The sequence below is a fragment of the Rutidosis leptorrhynchoides genome, chromosome 11 (assembly GCF_046630445.1).
Source record: "Rutidosis leptorrhynchoides isolate AG116_Rl617_1_P2 chromosome 11, CSIRO_AGI_Rlap_v1, whole genome shotgun sequence".
Taxonomy (NCBI): domain Eukaryota; kingdom Viridiplantae; phylum Streptophyta; class Magnoliopsida; order Asterales; family Asteraceae; genus Rutidosis; species Rutidosis leptorrhynchoides.
Window position 1 is genome coordinate 164,226,784 of NC_092343.1, and position 22,356 is coordinate 164,249,139.

Here is a 22,356-nt window from a genome sequence, read left to right on the forward strand (position 1 = left end):
TGCCCTCTGTTTATTTCTGCAGTTGCCACGTTTTCTATCTTTGAGATGTGTGTTGATATCTCTACATTTTCCTTCCATATTTTTGATTGCTTATATTTTGACTAACATTCCATTGTATGTTGCAAGGAGAATGTTCAATTTTGATGATTGATGCAAAATGGGCCATACTAATAAGAAAGTTAAGAAAAATGCTTTTAACCATCAATAATAATTATAGCAGAAAAAATATTGTTTTTGTCAGGTGTCGTGTTATTGAAAAGTTCATTTACAATAACACATAAATTAAGAGTATTAGCTATATGTCAACTTGTTTTCCTTTTGAATAACTCATTCTGCGTTTTCTTGAATGTAATGACAGGTAACAATATTGAGGACACACGTTATAACAATACTGAAGTGGATAAAATCAGTTGCTTGCCAGAGAATTTGATTGACTTGATTTTCGAGAAGCTCCCGGTTGAAGATGCTGTGAGGACACACGTTTTATCAAAAAGTTGGAGGTACAAATGGACCAAAATGAGCTCGGTGGTTCTTGATAAACATTTCTCAGAAAAGATTGCCAAAAATGAAGCTTTTGGTCATTATGGGTTTTTTACCATCTCAAACCAAATCTTTAACTTTATCAAGGGTCCTATCTTAAAGTTACATCTCCACATACCAAACATGGCTCTTGATAGCTTCCAAGAAGTCGATCAGTGGATTTTATCCTTGTCAAAAGCCGGTGTTATTAGGGAACTCGTCCTTACTGTTTTAAACCAACGTTATCAACTTCCATGTTATTTTTGTTGTTGTCTAGAATTGAGAATGCTAGAACTTGAAAACTGTATCATTAAGCCACCACTCGATTTTCAAGGATTTCTCTATCTCAAAAATCTATGTGTTAGGAATATTGAATTTGGGACTAACTTGCATGGAGCTATCATGAACTTACCACAACTTAAGATGTTGAAACTGGTTGCATGCACCAATGTTTACAATTTCAAGATCAAGTCTACAAAGTTGTTTTGGTTAGTGGTCTTAAATTGCCCTGATGCAACTTTGCATCAGTTAGTGCATAGTAAATGTCTTGGTGCGCTTTGTATAGCTATAGGTAAACCCATTCAAGGAGTTGAAAGAGTTAATTTGGCTAGCTTGTTAAGTAATATGCCATGTCTTGGGGATTTAATTATCGACGGGTATTTTCTACAGGTATGATTTGAATTTTTAATTCTAATATTTAATTTTTGTTCTTCATCATATTGCCTTTGAGCAAGTGAACTTTACCATTCCACTCCGGCGTATAGTTAGTTCTCATATGTTTTTTCATATCGTCTTCCATATCTTCTTTGGTAACTTAAAATCTCACTTTCACCCTCACAGTTTTGTATTGCAGAAAACATTCCCAAGTGGCTTCCACACCCGGCTAATTGTTTAGAGTATCTCAGCTTACACAACTTTAAATTTGGTGATTTAAATCAACTTCAAGGTGTTTCATGTATGCTTCGTAACTCGCCTAACTTAGAACGACTTGATTTCGATAATCAGGTAAAGAGTGCCAAACGTTTTCTCTTGTATTTTTGTGTTGTGTGTGCTTATATAGTAATTTAAGATAGGTGTTTTAATATACAATCTCACTTTTATTGTATTTCATAGGGTCTTCAAAACGAGCAACTGGATGTGAATCCAGCATCGACTTATTTGGAAGCTTCTGACTGTTTGGACCAGAATTTGAACCGATTGAAAACTATAAATATTATGCATGTAGAAAGATCAAGGCCTGTGTTGGTCTTTATAAAGCTTTTACTTCATCATTCGCCCATTCTTGAAAAAGTATCAATTCGACCCAGTGTAACCGTTGATGCTCTTGAAAAGTACAACTTCGCTAAGGATGTTATGCAGTTCCCACGAGCTTCCGCAAAAGCAGAGCTTTTCTACTTGGATCCTTAACCACAATCCGTTAAGTTTATATTACATTGCATTTTATATGCATACTAGTTATCGTTGACCATCGCTTATGTTATGTTCTCTGTATATACTATATAATGTTAAACCTGATTGGTTTATGCTTTAAGCGTTTGAACAGCTTGCTAGTCAGTTTGATTTGATACAAAATGAGCTCAAACACTCCTTGCATGATATAGTTCTTTAATAGCTTTTTCTTTTTTTATATTTTGAGAGCTGTGCGTAACTACTGGTTGATTCGAACTAATCAAACTACTTGCAAGAATGTTTGAAACACATACTTCATATGTTCTTATTATGGAGACAAGTCCTCAAAATAAATGGCTGGTGAATTTAAGATCAAGAGAATGATATCAAACAAACACTGCATGATACTTTAGTAACAAACATCCATGAAGGAAATATTTCATACACTGATTTGGTTGAATACAATATACATATTACAACAACAACAACAACAACAACAACAACAACAACAACAATACCCAATTCCACTAAAGTAGAGTATGGGGGAGGTTAGATGTAGGCAGTCATTTCCTCTACCCTAAAGTAAAAGGGAAGTCATTCTTCTACCCAGGATACCTATCGGTGCCCAGGTAGAGAAAGTCGTCCCTCCCTATTCTGTAGAGCAGAGAGGCTGCTTCCTAGGGACCTCCAACTAGAAAGAACCATGAAATCCGATATGTGAAGTAAAAATATACAAGTAAAGTTGACAAAATAGAAGTTTTACCATGAATAATGTATACTCCAATACGATATATATAGGTAAATAAAGCATATAACAATATTGAGTAATATAACATATAAGTAAAATATGTGAGTGTCAAATATGCAAGTATAACAAGTCATGTAAGTACAATAAGTATACGTAAACATGTTGGTAAGAAGCATGTAGGTATAATATGCAGTATAAAATAGATGGTATACTATGTAGGCATAGACAAATAAGTATACTATGTTAGCATAAAAACATGTGATATGTAAGTACGTATAAATTAATTGCTATATAATGTAATACAAACATGTAACCATATAGTCCAATAAAGCATGTGAATATGCTACAATAAGTATAGATATATTATATATCCATAAAACATGTCCAGCCAATACGTAAAGTCCCACAAAAAAAAATACATAATAAAGATATATATGAAGTGCACACAAGCAAGTAGGCAAGAAATATAATATAAATATATAAGATAAATAAACACCATGTAGAACCTAGTCATCTATTCTAATTCTACTCCTCCACAAATTCCTATCAGAAGTCATGTCCTCGGTCAATAAGAGCTCCTTCATGTCAAGCTTCAATCTATCCTCCAACCTACGTTTGGGTCTACCCCTTCTCCTTATGCCCCCAACAACGAGAGTCTTGACTCTCCTAACCGGGGCTAGAAGTGGGTGCCTCATAACATGCCCGAACCATCTAAGTCGTCCTTCCCTCAACTTGTTGGTTATGTTCCCAACTTCCAAGTTCTCCCTAAAAACTTCATTTGGTATCATATCTAGCATGGTCTTGCCACACGTCCACCTAAGCATCCTCATTTCTGCCACCTCCATCCTCCTCTCTTGGGCTTTCGTCATTGGCCAACACTCTGAGCCGTACAACATGGCCGGTCTGATTGCGACCTTGAAAAATTTCCCTTTCAATTTAGGGGGTACCTTCTTGTTGCACAACACCCCTTTCGCTGCCCTCCACTTCAACCATCCTACTAGTATACGATGCGTCACGTCCTCATCTATCCGTCCCGATTTGTGAAGCATCAAGCCTAAATATCTAAAGGACTCTTGTGGAGGTAAAATCTGATCCCCAATTCTGACATCCACTAAATCCTCTTGTCCACAATATACATATTACATTTCCATATAATGCTTATACAAACACAAATTTATTTTTGAATGCCAAATGACTTGACGACACACATATACCAGTATCAACAAAAAAGAGCAAAAACATGAACATGTGAACAAAAAGCTTGTACCATAACATCATGCCAACAGTAGGATCTCAATATTTGCGGTAACCCATTAAAAGAAGTTGGCGAAGTCAACATCACGCGAATCGATTAATTTTAGGCTCTAACCCCACAACAAACAGTTAGTCTTGTTTGAAGTCTTAAAAAACAGGAACACCAAGTGATCCAGGATTCAGGTAATTGTTGAACTCGCATTCAAATGGTTTTCGGGTACAACAGACCTCTCCTAGTCTTGCGTTAATTTTCAAATCTGCCATATCATCATCAGCTCCAGTTTTGCCTATATTTATAATTGCTGTAGCAGCACCAGCCTCATCATAAGATGCTCTGTAAAATTCATGTCGATTTCTCAATTAATCAAAAACAAACCACAAAAAAATATCAAATGAACATTTGTACTTGACAAGCCGGAAAGCGGACATTGTCATAACCGGTGAACACGAACAAGGAAAGCGTCACACCCAACAGCAACTTCCATAGCTACAATCGCTCTTTCTTTAGGCACATTATTACCAAAAAACACAACCTTTAAACAGAGAGACGTTAAACCAATTAGTCAATTAGATCCGGTAATAACGGACTCCATGTATTGATAATTAAACCATTTGTAACTTTAGTTTACAAAATTGTAATAATTAAAAAGAAGATCGTACCTTTAGTTTACAATAATTATGTGTACCTAGCTTCATTGATGAATCCTAGCCAATTCAATCACATAGTTCATCTATACCTCACTATCACCGACCCAAAATACACGTTCTCCCTCCCTTTGTTCTACACATGTTGAAAGTCGAGAAAATAAACAGTATCCCATAAAATTATTAATTTCCAAATTACAAGTCATCCCGTTAAGAACACAATACGATATTTCTGTAACCATTCTATCGCTCCATGCAATTCCATCACTTTCACTCATCATTAGTTTATTGTTGCCCTCCTTTCTTTCTGTATCATCGCCATCATATTCTTCTTTGTATATAATATTTGTACCACATTCTTCTATAGCATTGAACAACACTCTAGAATCATCTACTAAAATGATACGTACAAAAACTTCATCTCCATGTTCTAATAGATTGCCACATCTTCAAAGGCTTACCCACCCTTTCTTTTTTGTCATACCATTTTCATCCGTTTTTTCACATGTGTAATTCAATAATAAATCCTTAGTCTTGTTATATACTTGAATCTTCAAATCTTATATGGCCAAATATACTAGACACAAGTTGAAGCTAGTTATTGGTGTTGAATCATTCTCTGGAACTCTAAATGATATTTGTGCTCCCTTTTTATGATACATTGCATGTAGCTGCTGCAACAAGGGATTAGGTTCCCTGTAACCCATGTGCCGAATATACCATATTCATACAATACCTGCATATACACCATCCTCTATCATTCATTTTCATTTTGATTCTCAGTAACATTTATTAATGATATATAAGCCAACGAAACTAAACTAGTTAAAAAGCATAGCACAAAACAGAACAAAGTCGAACATACCACCATTGGTTTAGAATAATCAAGACTACCCAGCTCTATTAATGATCCCAACCCCATTTTTTCTATTATTTTCTTCTCCACATTTTCTATTGAATTCCACTTGAAAAAACCCTCCACCTCCCATAAATTCGGGCATTCGTTTATTTCCAAAAGCATAGCTGGAGATCCTCGAATTGACTGGATCTTTGAAAAGTGGTTAGCGTTGAGATATATAAATGTAGGTAGAATTTGAATACATTTTGGTAAGCTTGTTATATTGTTTCCTTCTAGAATCAATCTCTCTGTTGAAACTAGATTACTCTACTGACAAGTCATTAGGGAAAGAATCGTTAAACAAATGGGAGTGTGAATTCAAGCATCATAAACTTCCAACAACTTCAAGGTTTCGGCAAGCACATATTTCAACATATACAAGGGACGCAAGTGTGGAAATTCTCGTACGTTTACACAATTGGTCATATCCAGCAAGACTAGTTCATTCAGGCGTGCAGTAGATTTTTCTAGCTTTCTTATGAACTCTATCTCATTTTGACCATCTTGCATGTGGAAATCTTCATCGATTTCAATCAAAGAAAATAACTAAAATTTTAATTTAAATAAAGAATATTTTATTAATTTTAGCTGAACAAGGGACCCATTCTGCAAATAAAACTTTTGGTTCTGAAGCATACACATATAACAAAAGTTGAGGGATGTTTACTTTAACTTATTAAAAACTTCATCGACCTAAACCCAAAAAACCTTAAACTCTGAAAAACTAGGCACTCCAATTTGGTCGCTAAACTTGAATCGGTACTCCGATGGATTCATCTTTATTTCCGAATATCGGTAAGTTAATTTTTAATTTGGTTCGATTCTTTCATATAAACGAAATGTTTGACAAAAATTGATTCCTGTTGTTATTTCTATTCGACTTTTTACCTTCTTTAATTTAAATCTGTAATCTGTAATTCAAACATTCTGTATTCCAGTTGAATTCGTAGATCCTGGTTCAGTAATTTGATTATTTATTGTTGCTACACCTCAGTTAGAGATTTATTCGAAAAATATTCAAGTAACTGAAATTATTACTATCAATTTATTAGAAGCCCTAAACATAAAGCAGCAGGTTTGAATCGATTGCTTAAGGTTTGCGCATAATTATACATTGTTTACAAGTCATTTTGTCTATAATAATAGTTGCATCAATTGAATTGGTCTAGGATTAAAAGATGTGACACAGTGAAAGCGAAGCTGTAATTAGTTGAAAATTGATAAAAGGTAGAGGTAGAACCAGTTTTTCTAATTGAAGAACTGATTAACAATAAAAATTAATTGTTGGCACTAGTTATAAGTCTGTAGGTATAAGTAAAAGGATCCTGTTATTGGTCAACATTAATTCCCCATTCTGTACTTGGTTTCAAGTATCCTGGCCTGCAGCTTGCTTTTGGATGGTAATATTAATTTAGGATGGACATTATTACATCCATTTAAGATTACATTACCCTCATTCTTACCCTTAGCAACCTTTTGAACCTTCTTGCTCGAATACTCACCTTTATAAGTTTTGATGACTACTTTTTTTATTTATGCAGTCGTCTCCTCGTTTTCTATCTTTGAGATGTGTGTTGATATCTCTACCTTTCTCTTTAATATTTCATTGCTTATATTTTGACTATCATTCCATTGTATGTTGCAAGGAGAATGTTCAATTCTGATGATTGATAGAAAATGTTACTTCGAACTATATAGTCAGGGCCATACTATTAAGAAAGTTAAGAAAAATGCTTTCAACCATCAAAAATTGCAGAAAAAATATTTATTTTTGTCAGGTGTCATGCTATTGACAAGTTCATTTACAATATACAATAACAAAATTCAAGAGTATTAGCTATGTCAACTTGTTTTATCTATTATGATGAAGTTGTTTTTATTTTTGAATAAACCAGTCTCTGTTTTCTTGAATGTAATGACGGATAACAATACTGAGAGGAGTTTTGTAACTTCTACCATTGAAGTGGATAGAATCAGTTGCTTGCCAGAGAATTTGATTGACTTGATTTTAGAGAAGCTCCCCGTTCAAGATGCTATGAGGACACATGCTTTATCAAAAAAAATGGGGGTACAAATGGATCACATTGAGTTCGGTGGTTCTTGATAAACATTTCTCAAAAAAGTTTGCCAAAAATGGAGCTTTGCATCATAATGGATTAATTAGGATCACAAACCAAATCTTTAACTTTCTCAAGGGTCCTCTGTTAAAGTTACATCTTCACATACCAAACATGGTTCTTGATAGCTTCCAAGAAGTAGATCGATGGATTTTATCCTTGTCAAGAGATGGTGTTAGAAAACTCGTCCTTATTAATAAAAACTGACGTTATCAACTCCCATGTTATTTTTTCTGTTGTCAAGAATTGATAATGCTAGAACTTGAAAACTGTATCATTAAACCACCAATCGATTTTCAAGGATTTCTCTATCTTGAAAAACTATTGCTTAGGAATATTGAATTTGGGGCTAACTTGCATGGAACGATCATCAACTTACCACAGTTTAAGATGTTGAAACTGGTTGCATGCACCAATGTTGACAATTTCAAGATTAAGTCTACAAAGTTGTTTCGGTTATTGGTCTTAAATTGCCCTGATGCAACTTTGCTTCCGTTATTGCATACTAAATGTCTTAGTGTGGTTGCTATAGTTTTCAAAAACCCTATTCAAGGAGTTGAAAGAGTTAATTTGGCTAGCTTGTTAAGTAATATGCCATGTCTTGGGGATTTACTTGTCGACGGATATTTTCTCTAAGTATTATTCGAATCTCAATTTTTTATATTTAGTTTTTAATCTTCATCATATAGTGTTTGAGCAAGAGAACCTTACTATTCCTCTCCAGTGTATAGTTAGTTCTCATATATTCTTTTATATCGTCTTCCATATCTTTCTTTGATAGCTTAAAATCTTACTTTCACTCTCACAGTTTTGTATTACAGAAAATATGCCCAAGTGGCTTCCACACCCTGCTAATAGTTTAAAGTTTCTCAATTTACAAAACTTCAAATTTGGTGACTTGTTTCAACTTCAAGGTGTTTTATGCATTCTTCGGAACTCACCTTACTTAGAACGAATCAATGTGACTAGTCAGGTAAACTATCTTTTTCCTCTGTTTCTCTGTTGGGTGTGCTTCTATTTAAGGTAGGTACTTTCAATGCACGGTCTCCCTTTTAATGTATTTTCAGGGTCTTCGGAACGTGCATTTGGATGTCAACCCAGCTTTAACTTATTTGGAAACGTCTAACTATTTGGACCAGACATTGAACCGGTCAAAAACTATAAATATCTTTTATGTAGAAAGATCATGACCGTTGTTGCTCTTTATAAAGCTTTTACTTTATCATTCTCCCACTCTTGAAAACATATCAATCCGACCCCATGCAACTGCTGATGCTAATGAAAAGTACAACTTTGCTAAGGATGTTATGCGGTTCCCACGAGCTTCCATAAAAGCAGAGCTTCTTTTCTTGGATCCGTAACCATAATTCATTAATAATTTTAGTTGCATTGCACTTCATTTATTTATATCTAAATTATATTTATTTTATAATTATATGTCATTTTCATTTTCCATGTTTTGTATGTTGTGGGACATGTCAATTAATACATAAAATTGGAAAGTTGGTTGATGCAGAATTCTAGTTCTTTGTATATAATGTTTTGGTAAAGTCAATTATTGGTAAGAAATGAGATATTGGTTTACCATGATCATAATTTGAATCATGCAGCTTCACATTGGTCACGAGATGACAAAGTTTTCCTCAACAACCAATGGTTGACACCAAATCAAGATCTTTAAAACTAATGAACAACAACAATTGAGCCACCAATCAAACAAGCTTCCGCACCAACTCTTTGAAAATCTTATCAAGACAATAACATTCAAAGAAACAAACCAAAGTCCAATCAAGGAGGAGCAAGAGAACGCAATAATAGAGGGGGAGCAACAGAATTGATCAATATAGGGGGAGCCAAATTATCACACTACTCAAGCTTCGTCATAACAAAGCTCTTTCTCATTAACAAGACAAGTCAACAACATCATTTCAAGGCAACACAATCAACAATCATACAAGATAATCAACAAATCTTCACTGGCTACCAAAATCAACTGCCTACAAAGAAGACAAGAGAAATCAATTTACATTCACCAAAGACAACTTGAAAGTGTTTGGAAGTTATTCCACATCGGTCATGGACAAAAACAAATATATGCATATAAGTCAAATGGGAAGTCCCTCTATCACCAATTGATTTTAGAAAAGGGTGAACTCTAGGACTTATGTGTCGTACATGTTGTTAGACTATATGATTTATCAATTTGTCATGGTATCAGAGATTAGGTGGACGGTTTGTTCTACAGCGAGTCCGAGTCAGGCTCCCATGAGTGTGGCACCGTCGCTACAAAGAGATTGAGTCAGGCCTTCTTCTTACTGCCATCTCTACAAGCGTTCCACGCCTCGATGTGAGGGGGCGTGTTTGGAAGTTATCCCACATCGGTCATGGACAAAAACAAATGTATGCATATAAGTCAAATGGGAAGTCTCTCTATCACCAATTGATTTTTGAAAAGGGTGAACTTTAGGACTTTTGAAAAGGGTGAACTCTAGGACTTATGTGTCGTACATGTTGTTAGACTATATGATTTATCAATTCTGTCACAAAGCCTTCAATAAGTCTTCCTCAAAGAAGTTCAAAGACTAAAGATGATCAACGACAAACTGCATCTAAGGGGGAGATTGTTAAGTCTAATTTTAGATGCAATTTGTATTTAGTCTTAGGAGTATAAATACCTCCACCTAGCTTAGTGATAAAGCTAACCTTTAGACAACTCTCATTTATACCAATTCCCTCACACCTCACAAACACACACTTAGCCAATTTTCTCAACCCTCACTTTTGTAATCACTCTCTCAACTTGTAATCTTGACATATAGTTGTGTTTAATTATGTGTTTATCATCATCATCATTAATCATCATGTGAATCATACAACATCTATTATCATCTATATACATAGTGCATACATATACATATAGATACAACATATATATACATTCATTTCACTGTTTCATTCAAAATCGTATGCAAGCATGAATTAATCTGGTTTCTAGAAATATCAATCAATTTTGCCAGTAAGCTTCCTCCAGTGGAAAGAACGTATTATCAATCAAAGCTGGCCATACAGGTGACAAAAGGTAATCATCTGAAGATAGTTTAGCAGCAGATACATCTTGAGTGATGATATGATTCCATGACTTGTAATAAGCCAACAGATCTTCTTCTTTCTTGTTTTCCTCACCATACACTAGGCTAATCCCATACTCACTTAAATGTGCATAATCTTGTCCATTACCAAACTGATTCACATATGATGAAGAAGAGTACGAAGAAGCGTAATTAGTTTTTGCATTGAAATGAACACTAACTTCATCGCCAACTTCAAACTCATTGTTCTCAAACATCCAATGGCTTAACCATACTATAACTTCATTAGAATTTGATAAAATATACGCTATAGGTTGGTATATCCAGGAGAAGTTCTTTGTCAAATTCTTTATTGCAATTCTTGGAGGAAGATCCATAGATATGTTTGAGAGAAAACCCACAATGCATACATTTAGCCCACGAATCCGGCAATTCTTTTGATCTGATTGCAAGGTTATTGATGATGACCCATTGCTTCAATGAGTGAAGGACTTTGGAACCTCTTGGCCTTTAAGATATTTGCTGAATATTCGATGTTCATAAAGCATCTGTCATAACCAGCTTTTGTTAATTTGCTTCAATCACTTGAATTTACTTAACATAAGGAAAAATGGGAATATAGATGAAGAGACATTCACCTGTGCTGATTGAATTTTTTCTGGGTAGGAGTAGTCTCCGTAAGAACATGCTATACACAAGCGATGATAATTCACATATTCTAAATTAATCCATCCCAAACTAAGAAGTGTCACTTCGTCAATTTATGATATAGCTTGCATTTTGAACTTGTCTTGAATCTCAGTCAAAGAAATTATATCAGAATAAAAAATAAACCTATGTGATACTGACATTTCTGGATAAAAAGTTACTTTCTCCAATGTTTCACATCCATCGATATACAATCTCGTTATTGTGTTTGGAGCACACAAAATTGTCTTCAACATTTTGCAATTTTCTAAAGTGAGAACCTCCAACTTACATAGGATTCTCACACAATCGGGAAGGGAATCAATAGGATTACCATCTAAATTCAACTCCTTCAATACCGATAGGCCAATAAAATCCACAAGAAACTATTCATTCGACAAGTTATTATCTATAAGTGACAAAGTTACTAATGATTTGGGTAAAGAATTCGAAAAGGATCGCACACTTCTCGGTATAGCCTCCACAATGGCAGAGGAAGACACTTGGGGTTCTTTGATAATATTGTTAGCCTCAAACACTTCTAGGGATTCCATATCTTTATCTCAACTGGAAACTCGCCAAGATTTAAACACCCATTTATCAATAGTTGTTTAAGCTTTTTTAAATTTCTTATGCTCCGTGGAAGCTTTTTCAGCTGACGGCATTCACTCATATTTATGACTACAAGTCTATCACAATTCCCAATCGATTCACTAATCTCAACGAGATTTGTACACCCTGCGAGTGTCAACCGCTCAAGTACAGGGAATGCAGAGAAGCTACCCACTGTAAGAAGCTTATAACAACCACTGAGATTAAGAAGCTTAAGTGACTTGAGCACCTGAATAATTAAAGATGAGTTTTAGTGTTACAAAGATATATAACCAAAAACTAGAAGAAGAAAAAAAGATGTTCAATTTAGTACCTTGGGCGTCTTCCAAAGTTGTTGTAGATTGCTATTCGACATGTCAAGAGAAACCATATTCCCCATTTGTAAATTTGAAGGTATTAAACTTAAAGGAAATCCATGCATACACAAATATCTTAAATCTTTAGGAAAGTTCTTGTACGATCCAATGATTTTTACATAGTTGAGTTGTAGTAGTCTTAAGTTACACATCTCACTAAATGCAAGTGTCTCAAAGACAACTTGTTCATTATCACTAGGAGAACATAAACTTAAAGCCCAACTGATGAAGGGAAATGATCTGAAGTTATCGTAGTCATCGACGTTACTTGAGTCGCGTGAAGTCTCATCCTCAAAGGCTCGCATGTCAAGGACAAGATCTTGAATTTTTGATGTTCCGTACAAATAAAGGAATAGCAAGATATTAAATTAGAAGTTAATGTTATTGTTATATACATCAAACAAAATCGTTAATGAATGCACTCTTAACAGAATTGATTATTACCTTTTTCTGTTGCAACACTGTTGCAGACTCCTCATGATGCCATAACAGACTTCGTTTCCAAGGGGATTCTTGATGGACTACGTATCTCCCCAAATCTTGAAGAATCTGATGCATATTTAACTGATTAGTTAACAGACAAACTGTGAGAAGGCATCTGTTTGTGAGATTCTTGATCCCAGATGATCTGCATATACCACATGCTTTTAATATTTCTTCACAAAATTTTTTCCAACGAAAAAACAAGCAATGAACTTGAAGAGTTCCTTGTCCTTTTCATGTGGCAATGAGTCTAAACTTATTTGCAGCACCTTCTGAACATCATGATTAATCTTACCTAGCGATTCTAAGATATCATCCCATGTAGCGTCTTCATGACGAACAGAACTTCCCAAAACTTTAAGAGCTAGTGGATGCCCATTACAATACTCTGCAACCTTCTTTAGGTCTTTTATGTCGCCTTCTTTGCGTTCATTGTGCCCGAAGGCATGCCAACTTAAAAGCTGCATTGAATCTTTCTGACCCAACCCTTCAAGCAAGAGCCACATATACTTTGGTGGAACTTCTGTTTCAAACAACCTACATTTTTTTGTTATTGATCCATCTTTGGATGTTATTATTATTTTACTTCCAGGATGAAGACCTTTCGTCCCGATTAACGCTTGCAACTGCTCAATTTTACTGATACCGTCTAGAACAAGAAGAGTTCTTTTCCTATGAAGTATTTTTTCAATCTTATATGTGCCCGCATTAGTATCTTGTACGTCCATCCAACTTCTATCTTGAAAGTCTTTAAGGATCTGTTTTTGTAAATCAAGCAATCCATTTGATGATGTACCACATCTCCTTTCGATATCTTCAAGAAAGCAGCTTCTTTCAAATTCGAAATAATGCAACTTAAAGATATAGTCAGCTAAGTAAGTCTTTCCAATCCCGGCCATCCCCCATAGTGTGACAACTTGGGTGTTATCTAATGAATTATCTTTCAAGAAATCTTTAACAATATTAATGACAGACTCCATCCCAATCATGTGTGGAATATTACTCCGTTTGTGTAGATCTAATCTGTTGCTGATCTCTTTAACAATTTCTTCAATAAGTATCGTCTCCAACCTGGGATATTTTTAAATTAATATAATAAAAAAAAGTTTGGTTTCATCTAAAACTACATCTAATGTTAAGGCTATGTTAGGAAAAATTAACTTGTGTGTGGGGCTTTAGATACCTTTGATATAAGTATTTAGCTGGTGTTTTTACTTGGAGCTATAGTTGGCACTTACTTTTAGAAAAGTTTTGTGACCTTCAAATGAAATCTGTGAATGGATGTAATTTAAAGGAGAAATGGATAATATTTCATTGTTCTAAAAAAATAGCTTGTAAAAGCAACTAGTTTCAAACATTACTTAAGCCTACAGAAATCTAGCCTAAGGTTCAAGCACTGCAATGATCATTACTAAATCTATAGGGTTGACCAACTAATAATTGAAATTTTTTCGAAAGAGATTTATTTTGTAGCTCTTTACAAAAATATAAATTCAAATAAATTTTTTACAAAATAGGTAAAACGATGATTCAATTGCATGTTTGAATGTTTTGGGGCCAAACCGATGTTTCAAATGCCGGTTTGGCGATGTGTTTGATTCTCTGTCAAACCGGCAAATGAAATGCTGGTTTGACTCTTTGACTGGAACAGTTTTCGCACCAACCGCCTTATCATTTATTCCCTCAATCCATGACATAAATGTTGCGAACCAAAAGATGCCACGTGTACAAAACGGCAAATGAAAAGCCGGTTTGTATCATTATATAATCCGACCTTTACTTCATCGGTTTGCATCACTCCTTCAATTTCATACACTTTTTTTAAAACACACACACGATTTTGCAATGGATCCCGCCCAACCTCGAGTAACTCCGCTCGATGAATCACTATTATTTTTGCAATCAGCATCATGCCATACATGGCACAACCCTACGGTCAAGAGAAAACGTGGATATAAGGCTAACGAACTCGCAAGTTGACTACATAAGCCAGTGGTACGAACGAGCTCAGAGGGTCTATATTCCTACGTCGGGGGTGGGCACGGGCACGACTGCTCGTTACTTTTCGTGGTACTACGCGCGTACAATAGTTACTATACGTGATATTATGAGACCACTACTCGTCAACCAATATCGTGATTGGGCAACCGAAGAGAAACTTTATGTAAGTAAAATAATTATTTTATAGCATTTGTGTGAAATGAATTAGTTTTAATATTTGTTTACATTTACCTATTGTGCAGGAGGAGCGTTTAGCAAGGACAAGCGCAATGGCTACATCTCAAATGCAACCAAACAGTCAACCAAACCTGCAGGCTTTTGTTGACTTTTCGCGTCATTTGATGGGCGTCACGCATCAAACTCATCATGATCCAGGTTTCCAGTTCTATGGTACACAAAACTACCAATGACCGGATTATGGTTTCCCTCAATATACAAATCAGGGTCAATCATCCAGGGACACCCCGAATCAGAACGTGTCTATAGGGGGATTATGGTTATGGTAGTACCCCTCATCAAACACCAAGGACTCTGCGTTTGATATGGGAAGTCCACCATATGGACATCAAACTCCAAGGAACTCTGTTTGATTTGCGATCTCAACGAACTCAATCATGTGTTCGTCGAAACTCTCCCTTGGCATTCTCAGATATGGGAGATACATCACAAGTTCATCAGAATGTACACGATGCGGCGGATTTAGGAGATGATGAGCCTGACCCACAACCATAACAACTTCGGAGGAGTGACCGGGTTTCAAATCCACCACGATGTGGTACCGGTGGACACAAACATGGGCATAGACGTGGACATTGATTGAGCGTATTATTAATGATTGTAATAGTTTGGTTTTTTTAATGAGAACTCGTCATTATCTTTTATTATAATGAATGTATTTTTATTATATTTTATTATAATGAATAATTTAATAATTGAAAACTCGTTTTACAATCAAATTAATAAACTAAAAATTATTATAATTAAATAATAAAAACATAACATAATATGAAAAATAAAAAAAAACTCATTATTAATAAACTAATAAATAATTTTATAAAAATCATAATAAATATTAAATAATACAAACATAACATAATATATCAAAAAATAAATTACAATCCGGCATTTTGAAAGCCGTTTTAATCTGTTAGGGCAAACGTGGCTTAAATATATTATAAAATGTAACTGGAGGGTAAACGTGATTTACCTATTTTTATAAAAATTTGTTTAAATTTCTATTTCTGTATTATAGTTAGAAAATAAATCTATTTTGGAAAAAATGTTAAAGAAATGTTTTATTACCTTTGCCCTTTGGGAATATAACCAAAATGCTCATTTCTTTAAAGCTTGTTGACTGACAGCCCTTAAAAAAGTTTGACAATTTGCCCTCGCAAGGCGCAAGATGCCTTGCGTCCTTGCGACCTTGCGTACTTGCGACCTTGCGTCTTACCCAGAAAGAGCTGGTTAAATAATCACTTTGCGTTCACTGTTCACCTCACAAAACACACTCATACGCAAGCTTCTCTCTGGTGCCCATTCGCTCGTCACTCGCAAAATCTTCATCAAGCTTCCTTAGATTCTCGCAAACACTCGCAAATCACTCGCAAAATCTTCATCATCATCCTCACATCTTCATCGTGTTCATCCTTCCTTCTTCATCATCACTAAGCTGCAACCTTAATCATTCCATCTTCGATCTTCGAAAGTACAAGCGAGCTAATACGCCACCTACATCATCGAATCACCATCATCGTTCATTATTTCTCAAGAACAGGTTAGATTTTCTTAGATCTATGTTATATTATTCGATCTATGTTAGTTTTCTTCGTTCTTTGTGCTTAAACAAAGTTTTTGCACGCCAACTGTTAGATAAAATGTGTCAATGAAATTTGTTTGTATTTTGTGATTTTGTTTGTATATTATTGAGATTGCGTACGATACCCAGGACTTTTTGCTAGTTTTAAGTTGTAAAATGTGATGACCCGGGAATTTCCGACCAAATTTAAACATAATCTTATATGATTCGACTCGATAAGCAAAGTCTATTAAACCGAGTCTCATTATGTTTGAACTATTTCATGATAACATTTGACCTTTAACTATTTCCGACGATTCACGAACCTTTAATTGTAACTAAGAATGTAAATATAAATAATTATATATAAAACTAATTATATTAGTATTAATGAACTATTAAGTAATTTTGTTATTATAAAAGATAACATTTAATAACTAAAGATTTTCATTTTGAATATATATAGTATATTGTATATAAATGATTCAAACATATTTTACCAACGTTATCAAAATATTAAATGTACAATGTTATACTTTGTAGTTAATTGTTTAATATACATAATTAATCATCTACTCAACATTTAAAACATGATTTTATATATATGGTAGTATACATATATACATAAATATAACTAATTATTATATTATGTATATGTAGAAATTTATAATATATCTATGATGAAATAATGTACTATTTTAATAAATATATATAATATATAATACTTACATATATAAAACATTTATATTTTTCATAATTACATACATAAGTATAATATAATTAGTATGTAAATAAATATTATAATATATTTATATTAAAATGCATAAATATATAATATTCAGTATATGTTACAATACATATTACATAATTATTAAATATTACATAATAATAGATGATATTAATAAATTAAATTTAAATACAAATATAGTTGTTGTAGTAATGTTATTTGTATCGTCAAATATCAATATTTGTATTCATAATATCACTTTATATCATATAAAGATGAAATTGGATGTATAAATTAGATTATTATTACTAATATTATTATTATCGATAAAATATTAATATTATCATAATTAGTATGGTATTATTATTATTATTATTATTATTATTATCATTTTTACAATTATTATTATCATTAATATTATATTTATCATTATTATTAATTTTATTAATATTATTAGATATTAATAGTATTGTTATTATATATTATTATTATTAATTAAAAAAAAACAGTAGGGATCTATATTATACGCTTGACCTCTGTATCCTTTATCTCTATTATTATTATTTTTTTTGTTTCTTTCCTTCTCCCAACTCGTGAACCTGTGTTGACATTTTCTCCATTTTTTATCAACCGATCTCTATTATTACAACATGATTATGTATAATTGCAAATCAAATAAAAAGGAAATCCAATGGGATTAAAGAGCACAGCGATATTTTTGTTTTCTTCTTCTCTGCACGCTCCAATTTTTTTTTCTCTTAATTCAATTTCGAATAAAGTTTCAAAATCTAAAAATGCAGAAAGGTTAGAAATCTTTCTTTGAATCTATCTGCAAAATCTCAACTCTCAAATCTTTATATCGATCTTGAATTTTGAAGTCAAAGTTTAGTTTAAAAAAAGTCAACAATTGTTCTTGAGACAAATTCGCGTTCGTGTATATGTTTCTGATCAAATTGACGATTCCAGTAGTTTTTATACATGTTTAGAAAACTATTTCGTGTTATAAACATTATCTATAATGTTATCTATTACGAAATCAATTTTTTTTGTTTTGTTCCAAGAACCGACGCTGCAGTAGGCCTTTAGTGTTTTTTTTTTATTTTAGAACCCAAATTATTTTTTTTTCTGTAATGTTTTGAAGCTTTAAAGGGAACCCCGATTTTTTATTTTTTTTTGGTTATTGATGTTTTGTTGAATCCATGAGACTTGTGGAGAAGAAGAGGAATAGAAGAAAAACAGTTTATATATAAAATTTAAATTCGATATTAGTACAGAGAATCAGAATTGGTGGGATGGTCGAGAGTGTTTGCGTGTGAGCATGTGGTCACGAGATCGAGTCCAGAGGACGGTAGTTTCTTTTTTTTTTTTTAAACTCTTTTCATGTGAGGTAGTTTTCTTTTCTAATTTTATTATTGTTATTATATATTAATTATTATTAGTATTATTATTATTATTGTGATTGTTTTGATTGTTATTGTTATTGTTATTATTAGTATCATACTTGTTATCATATTTGAAAGTATTATAGACATTACTATTATTATTATGATAGGTATTAATAATATTATTATTAGTAATAAACTTATCATTTTAGTATTTTATCATCATTAGGATTATGATTATGATTATCATTATTATTATTATGAAGGAAATAAAAATATATTATTATCATCAATATTAGAATTTGTACCGGTTTATAAATAATAGTATCATCAGTACATTTACAATTAATAATATCATATTTATCAGTATCATCATTAATATTTACTAGTATTATTATGATTATCATTTATCATTTTATAAATATTAGAACCCTTATTATTAACATAAGTATGGTATTAGTATTAATATTATTTTAGAGTTATTATTATTAGTATCATTAACAGTTATCATTTTCATTTTTTTTGCTATTAGTATTATCATTATTAATAAAATTATTATTATTATTAGTAAATCATTATTATCTAAATTATTATTTTAACAAATAAATCTTTTGTACACTATATATATACTTATGGTATATACTAGGATTGTATTAATAATTCAAATAACAAACTAATAAAATTTCATAAATACAATACTAACCACAAATATATGTATATAAATATATTAATGTCACTATTTATATAAACGTAAATCATTATAGATATATATACATAAAATCGATATATATATAAAATATAACTTAAAATATAATATAAGTATACGTTTTAAAATAAAGGTTAGAATAAATTCTACAAAACTATAATATATAAATAATACATATTAATAAATGAAATTTTGTAACTTACATTATACGTATTAATATATACACAATTGATATAGGTTCGTGAATCCGAGGCCAACCCTGCATTGTTCAATGACGTCATATGTATTTTTACTACAAAATACAGTATCGTGAGTTTCATTTGCCTTTTTACCCTTTATATTTTTGGGCTGAGAATACATGCGCAACTTTTATAATTGTTTTACGAAATTGACACAAGTACGTGAAACTACATTCTATGGTTGGATTATCGAAGTCGAATATGCCCCTTTTTATTAAGTCTGGTAATCTAAGAATTAGGGAACAGACACCCTAATTGACGCGAATCCTAAAGATAGATCTATCGGGCCCAACAAGCCCCATCCAAAGTACCGGATGTTTTAGTACTTCGAAATTTATATCATGTCCGAAGGAGGATCCCGGAATGATGGGGATATTCTTATATATGCATATTGTTAATGTCGGTTACCAGGTGTTCAATCCATATGAATGATATTTTTGTCTCTATGCATGGGACGTATGTTTATGAGAAATGGAAATCTGAAATCTTGTGGTCTATTAAAATGATGGAAACGATTGTTTAAGTTAAACTAATGAACTCACCAACCTTTTGGTTGACACTTTAAAGCATGTTTATTCTCAGGTACGAAAGAAATCTTCCGCTGTGTATTTGCTCATTTTATAGATATTACTTGGAGTCATTCATGGCATATTTCAAAAGACGTTGCATTCGATTCGTCGAGTTCATCAAGATTATTATCAAGTCAATTATAGTTGGATATATTATGAAATGGTATGCATGCCTGTCAACTTTCGATGTAATGAAAGTTTGTCTTTTCAAAAACGAATGCAATGTTTGTAAAATGTATCATATAGAGGTCAAGTACCTCGCGATGTAATCAACTGTTGTGAATCGTTTATAATCGATATGGACTTCGTCCGGATGGATTAGGACGGGTCTTCACATTTGGTATCAGAGCGGTGGTCTTAGCGAACCAGGTCTTGCATTAGTGAGTCTAACTGATAGTCGTTAGAATGCATTAATGAGTCTGGACTTCGACCGTGTTTGCATGTCAAAAGTTTTGCTTATCATTTAGTGTCGAAAAATTATTTGCTTATCATCCTTAAAGTCTAAGACACGTCTTACTGCCTTTATTGCATAGACAGTGTATAGTTAAATTCATATCTTAGCGTATCTGTTATTGTTACCTTTGCCTGACAGCTTCCGTAGATTCCTCCATAGCTTATGGGATTTTAGTATTATATATGCATATGTAAATTATGTATTGCAGGGTACTAATCTACATCCTAAAATCTATTTCTTATCGAAAATCCTTCATCTGATCGTACGAGATGAATCCCTCAACCAGTTCGAGTCCATCAGATTTCGATAGCTATTTCGATAGTTATTCCGACAACTATTTCGATATGGATTTCCACTCGAGCTCCGAAAGCAGAGTAACCGGAATGAATCGATCAATTAGCCATCATCTATTCTGAATGAATTGGAGATGGGTTCGTAGTCGACTTAATCAATGGAAACGCGAAGAAGGCGATCATTTCCACTAACCAAATTCACCTCTTGACAATGAACCTAAAACGTTTACCGGCGAACCTGTTCGAGACACCATTTTCTCTCTCATTTCCAAAGTATCTCATCACGATCATATACTATCTCAGATTCTAAACCTCATTCATCCGCTCGTCCGAACCGACAATCATCCCGGTGTAATAGAAGAAGTTAACGAACTTCGCGCATAAGTTGTAGTCTTGGAAAATATGGTGCAAAACGTACCAGCTTCATCCAAATCACCGGCACCAACAGTACCACCAACAACCCAAATTTCAATATCACATGCCTCAACATCTCAATCTATACCTCGAGTATAATCATCATTCTACATGACATTCTACATCAGTTATCTTCGTTCGACATGGTGATTATGTAATCTCTAATGTTTTAGAGATTATTTATTCTAGTTCCAACTGAAAACTAAATTAGTTTAATATCATGTTAACTCATTAAATTCATGATTACATCTGAAGAAAATATATATGTATATATGTTTTCATAAAGATTGTAATTAAAAATTCTTTTGTACAAACTGTTAATAATAAAAATATTTTAACGGGTAGGTAATACCCGAGGAATATTTAAATTTCACATTAATAAGTTACACTGTATATTCTTCGAATCTGATTCAACAGTTATTCACTATCCTATTTACAACCACCGGGATACTTATCCGTTCACCAAAGAATAACTATTTTCATTCAAATTCAATTTCATATTTGAATTTTGACCTATCAGAATCCAACAAGTGGCATAATGAAGAAATAATGGACACAATAAAAATTGATTAGAAACAGACTAATTAACAATATTAAATTTTATTAAGAAACCACGCTAACAAAATCCTAGCTAACTGTTCCTAGCTAACTGTTAATTCCGTATTACATTTTATTTATCGCAATTTATTTATCGCAATTTATTTTATCGCAATTTATATTCTCGCAATTTTATTTATTGTCATTTAATTTCTGTTATTTACTTTACGCACTTTATTTATCGTCATTTAATTTCTGTTATTTATTTTACGCACTTTAAATATCGGGACACGTATACAAGGTTTTGACATATCATATCGACACATCTATATATATTATTTGGAATCACCATAGACACTCTATATGCAGTAATGATCGAGTTCTCTATACAGGGTTGAGGTTGATTCTATAATAATATATATACTTTGAGTTGTGATCGAGT

General features: G+C 32.9%; 2 protein-coding genes and 1 pseudogene across 2 annotated transcripts; 2 read left to right on the plus strand and 1 right to left on the minus strand.

Annotated features, from left to right (window-relative positions):
- The first annotated feature begins 351 nt into the window (after window positions 1-351).
- LOC139875185 (F-box/FBD/LRR-repeat protein At1g13570-like) lies at window positions 352-1,926 on the plus strand. Its single transcript, XM_071862536.1, has 3 exons — window positions 352-1,188; window positions 1,360-1,524; window positions 1,633-1,926. Exons 1-3 carry the CDS (start codon window positions 352-354, stop codon window positions 1,924-1,926), a joined length of 1,296 nt encoding a protein of 431 aa, XP_071718637.1.
- A 5,896-nt stretch (window positions 1,927-7,822) lies between these two features.
- On the plus strand, window positions 7,823-9,921 carry LOC139875186 (uncharacterized). Its single transcript, XM_071862537.1, has 3 exons — window positions 7,823-8,156; window positions 8,392-8,543; window positions 9,796-9,921. Exons 1-3 carry the CDS (start codon window positions 7,823-7,825, stop codon window positions 9,919-9,921), a joined length of 612 nt encoding a protein of 203 aa, XP_071718638.1.
- Window positions 9,922-10,574: 653 nt separating this feature from the next.
- Window positions 10,575-14,494, minus strand: LOC139875187 (disease resistance protein RPV1-like; annotated as a pseudogene).
- Between the last annotated feature and the right edge of the window lie 7,862 nt (window positions 14,495-22,356).

What these genes read in the sequence shown, in the direction of transcription:
- LOC139875185 (XM_071862536.1), top strand. Translation starts at nt 352, where the DNA reads ATGACAGGTAACAATATTGAGGACACACGTTATAACAATACTGAAGTG. An exon ending in TCGACGGGTATTTTCTACAG is followed by an intron (nt 1,189 to 1,359) that starts GTATGATTTGAA and finishes TCACCCTCACAG; the next exon opens with TTTTGTATTGCAGAAAACAT. An exon ending in GACTTGATTTCGATAATCAG is followed by an intron (nt 1,525 to 1,632) that starts GTAAAGAGTGCC and finishes TGTATTTCATAG; the next exon opens with GGTCTTCAAAACGAGCAACT.
- LOC139875186 (XM_071862537.1), top strand. Translation starts at nt 7,823, where the DNA reads ATGCTAGAACTTGAAAACTGTATCATTAAACCACCAATCGATTTTCAA. An exon ending in TAATTTGGCTAGCTTGTTAA is followed by an intron (nt 8,157 to 8,391) that starts GTAATATGCCAT and finishes TTTGTATTACAG; the next exon opens with AAAATATGCCCAAGTGGCTT. An exon ending in GAATCAATGTGACTAGTCAG is followed by an intron (nt 8,544 to 9,795) that starts GTAAACTATCTT and finishes ATCAGAGATTAG; the next exon opens with GTGGACGGTTTGTTCTACAG.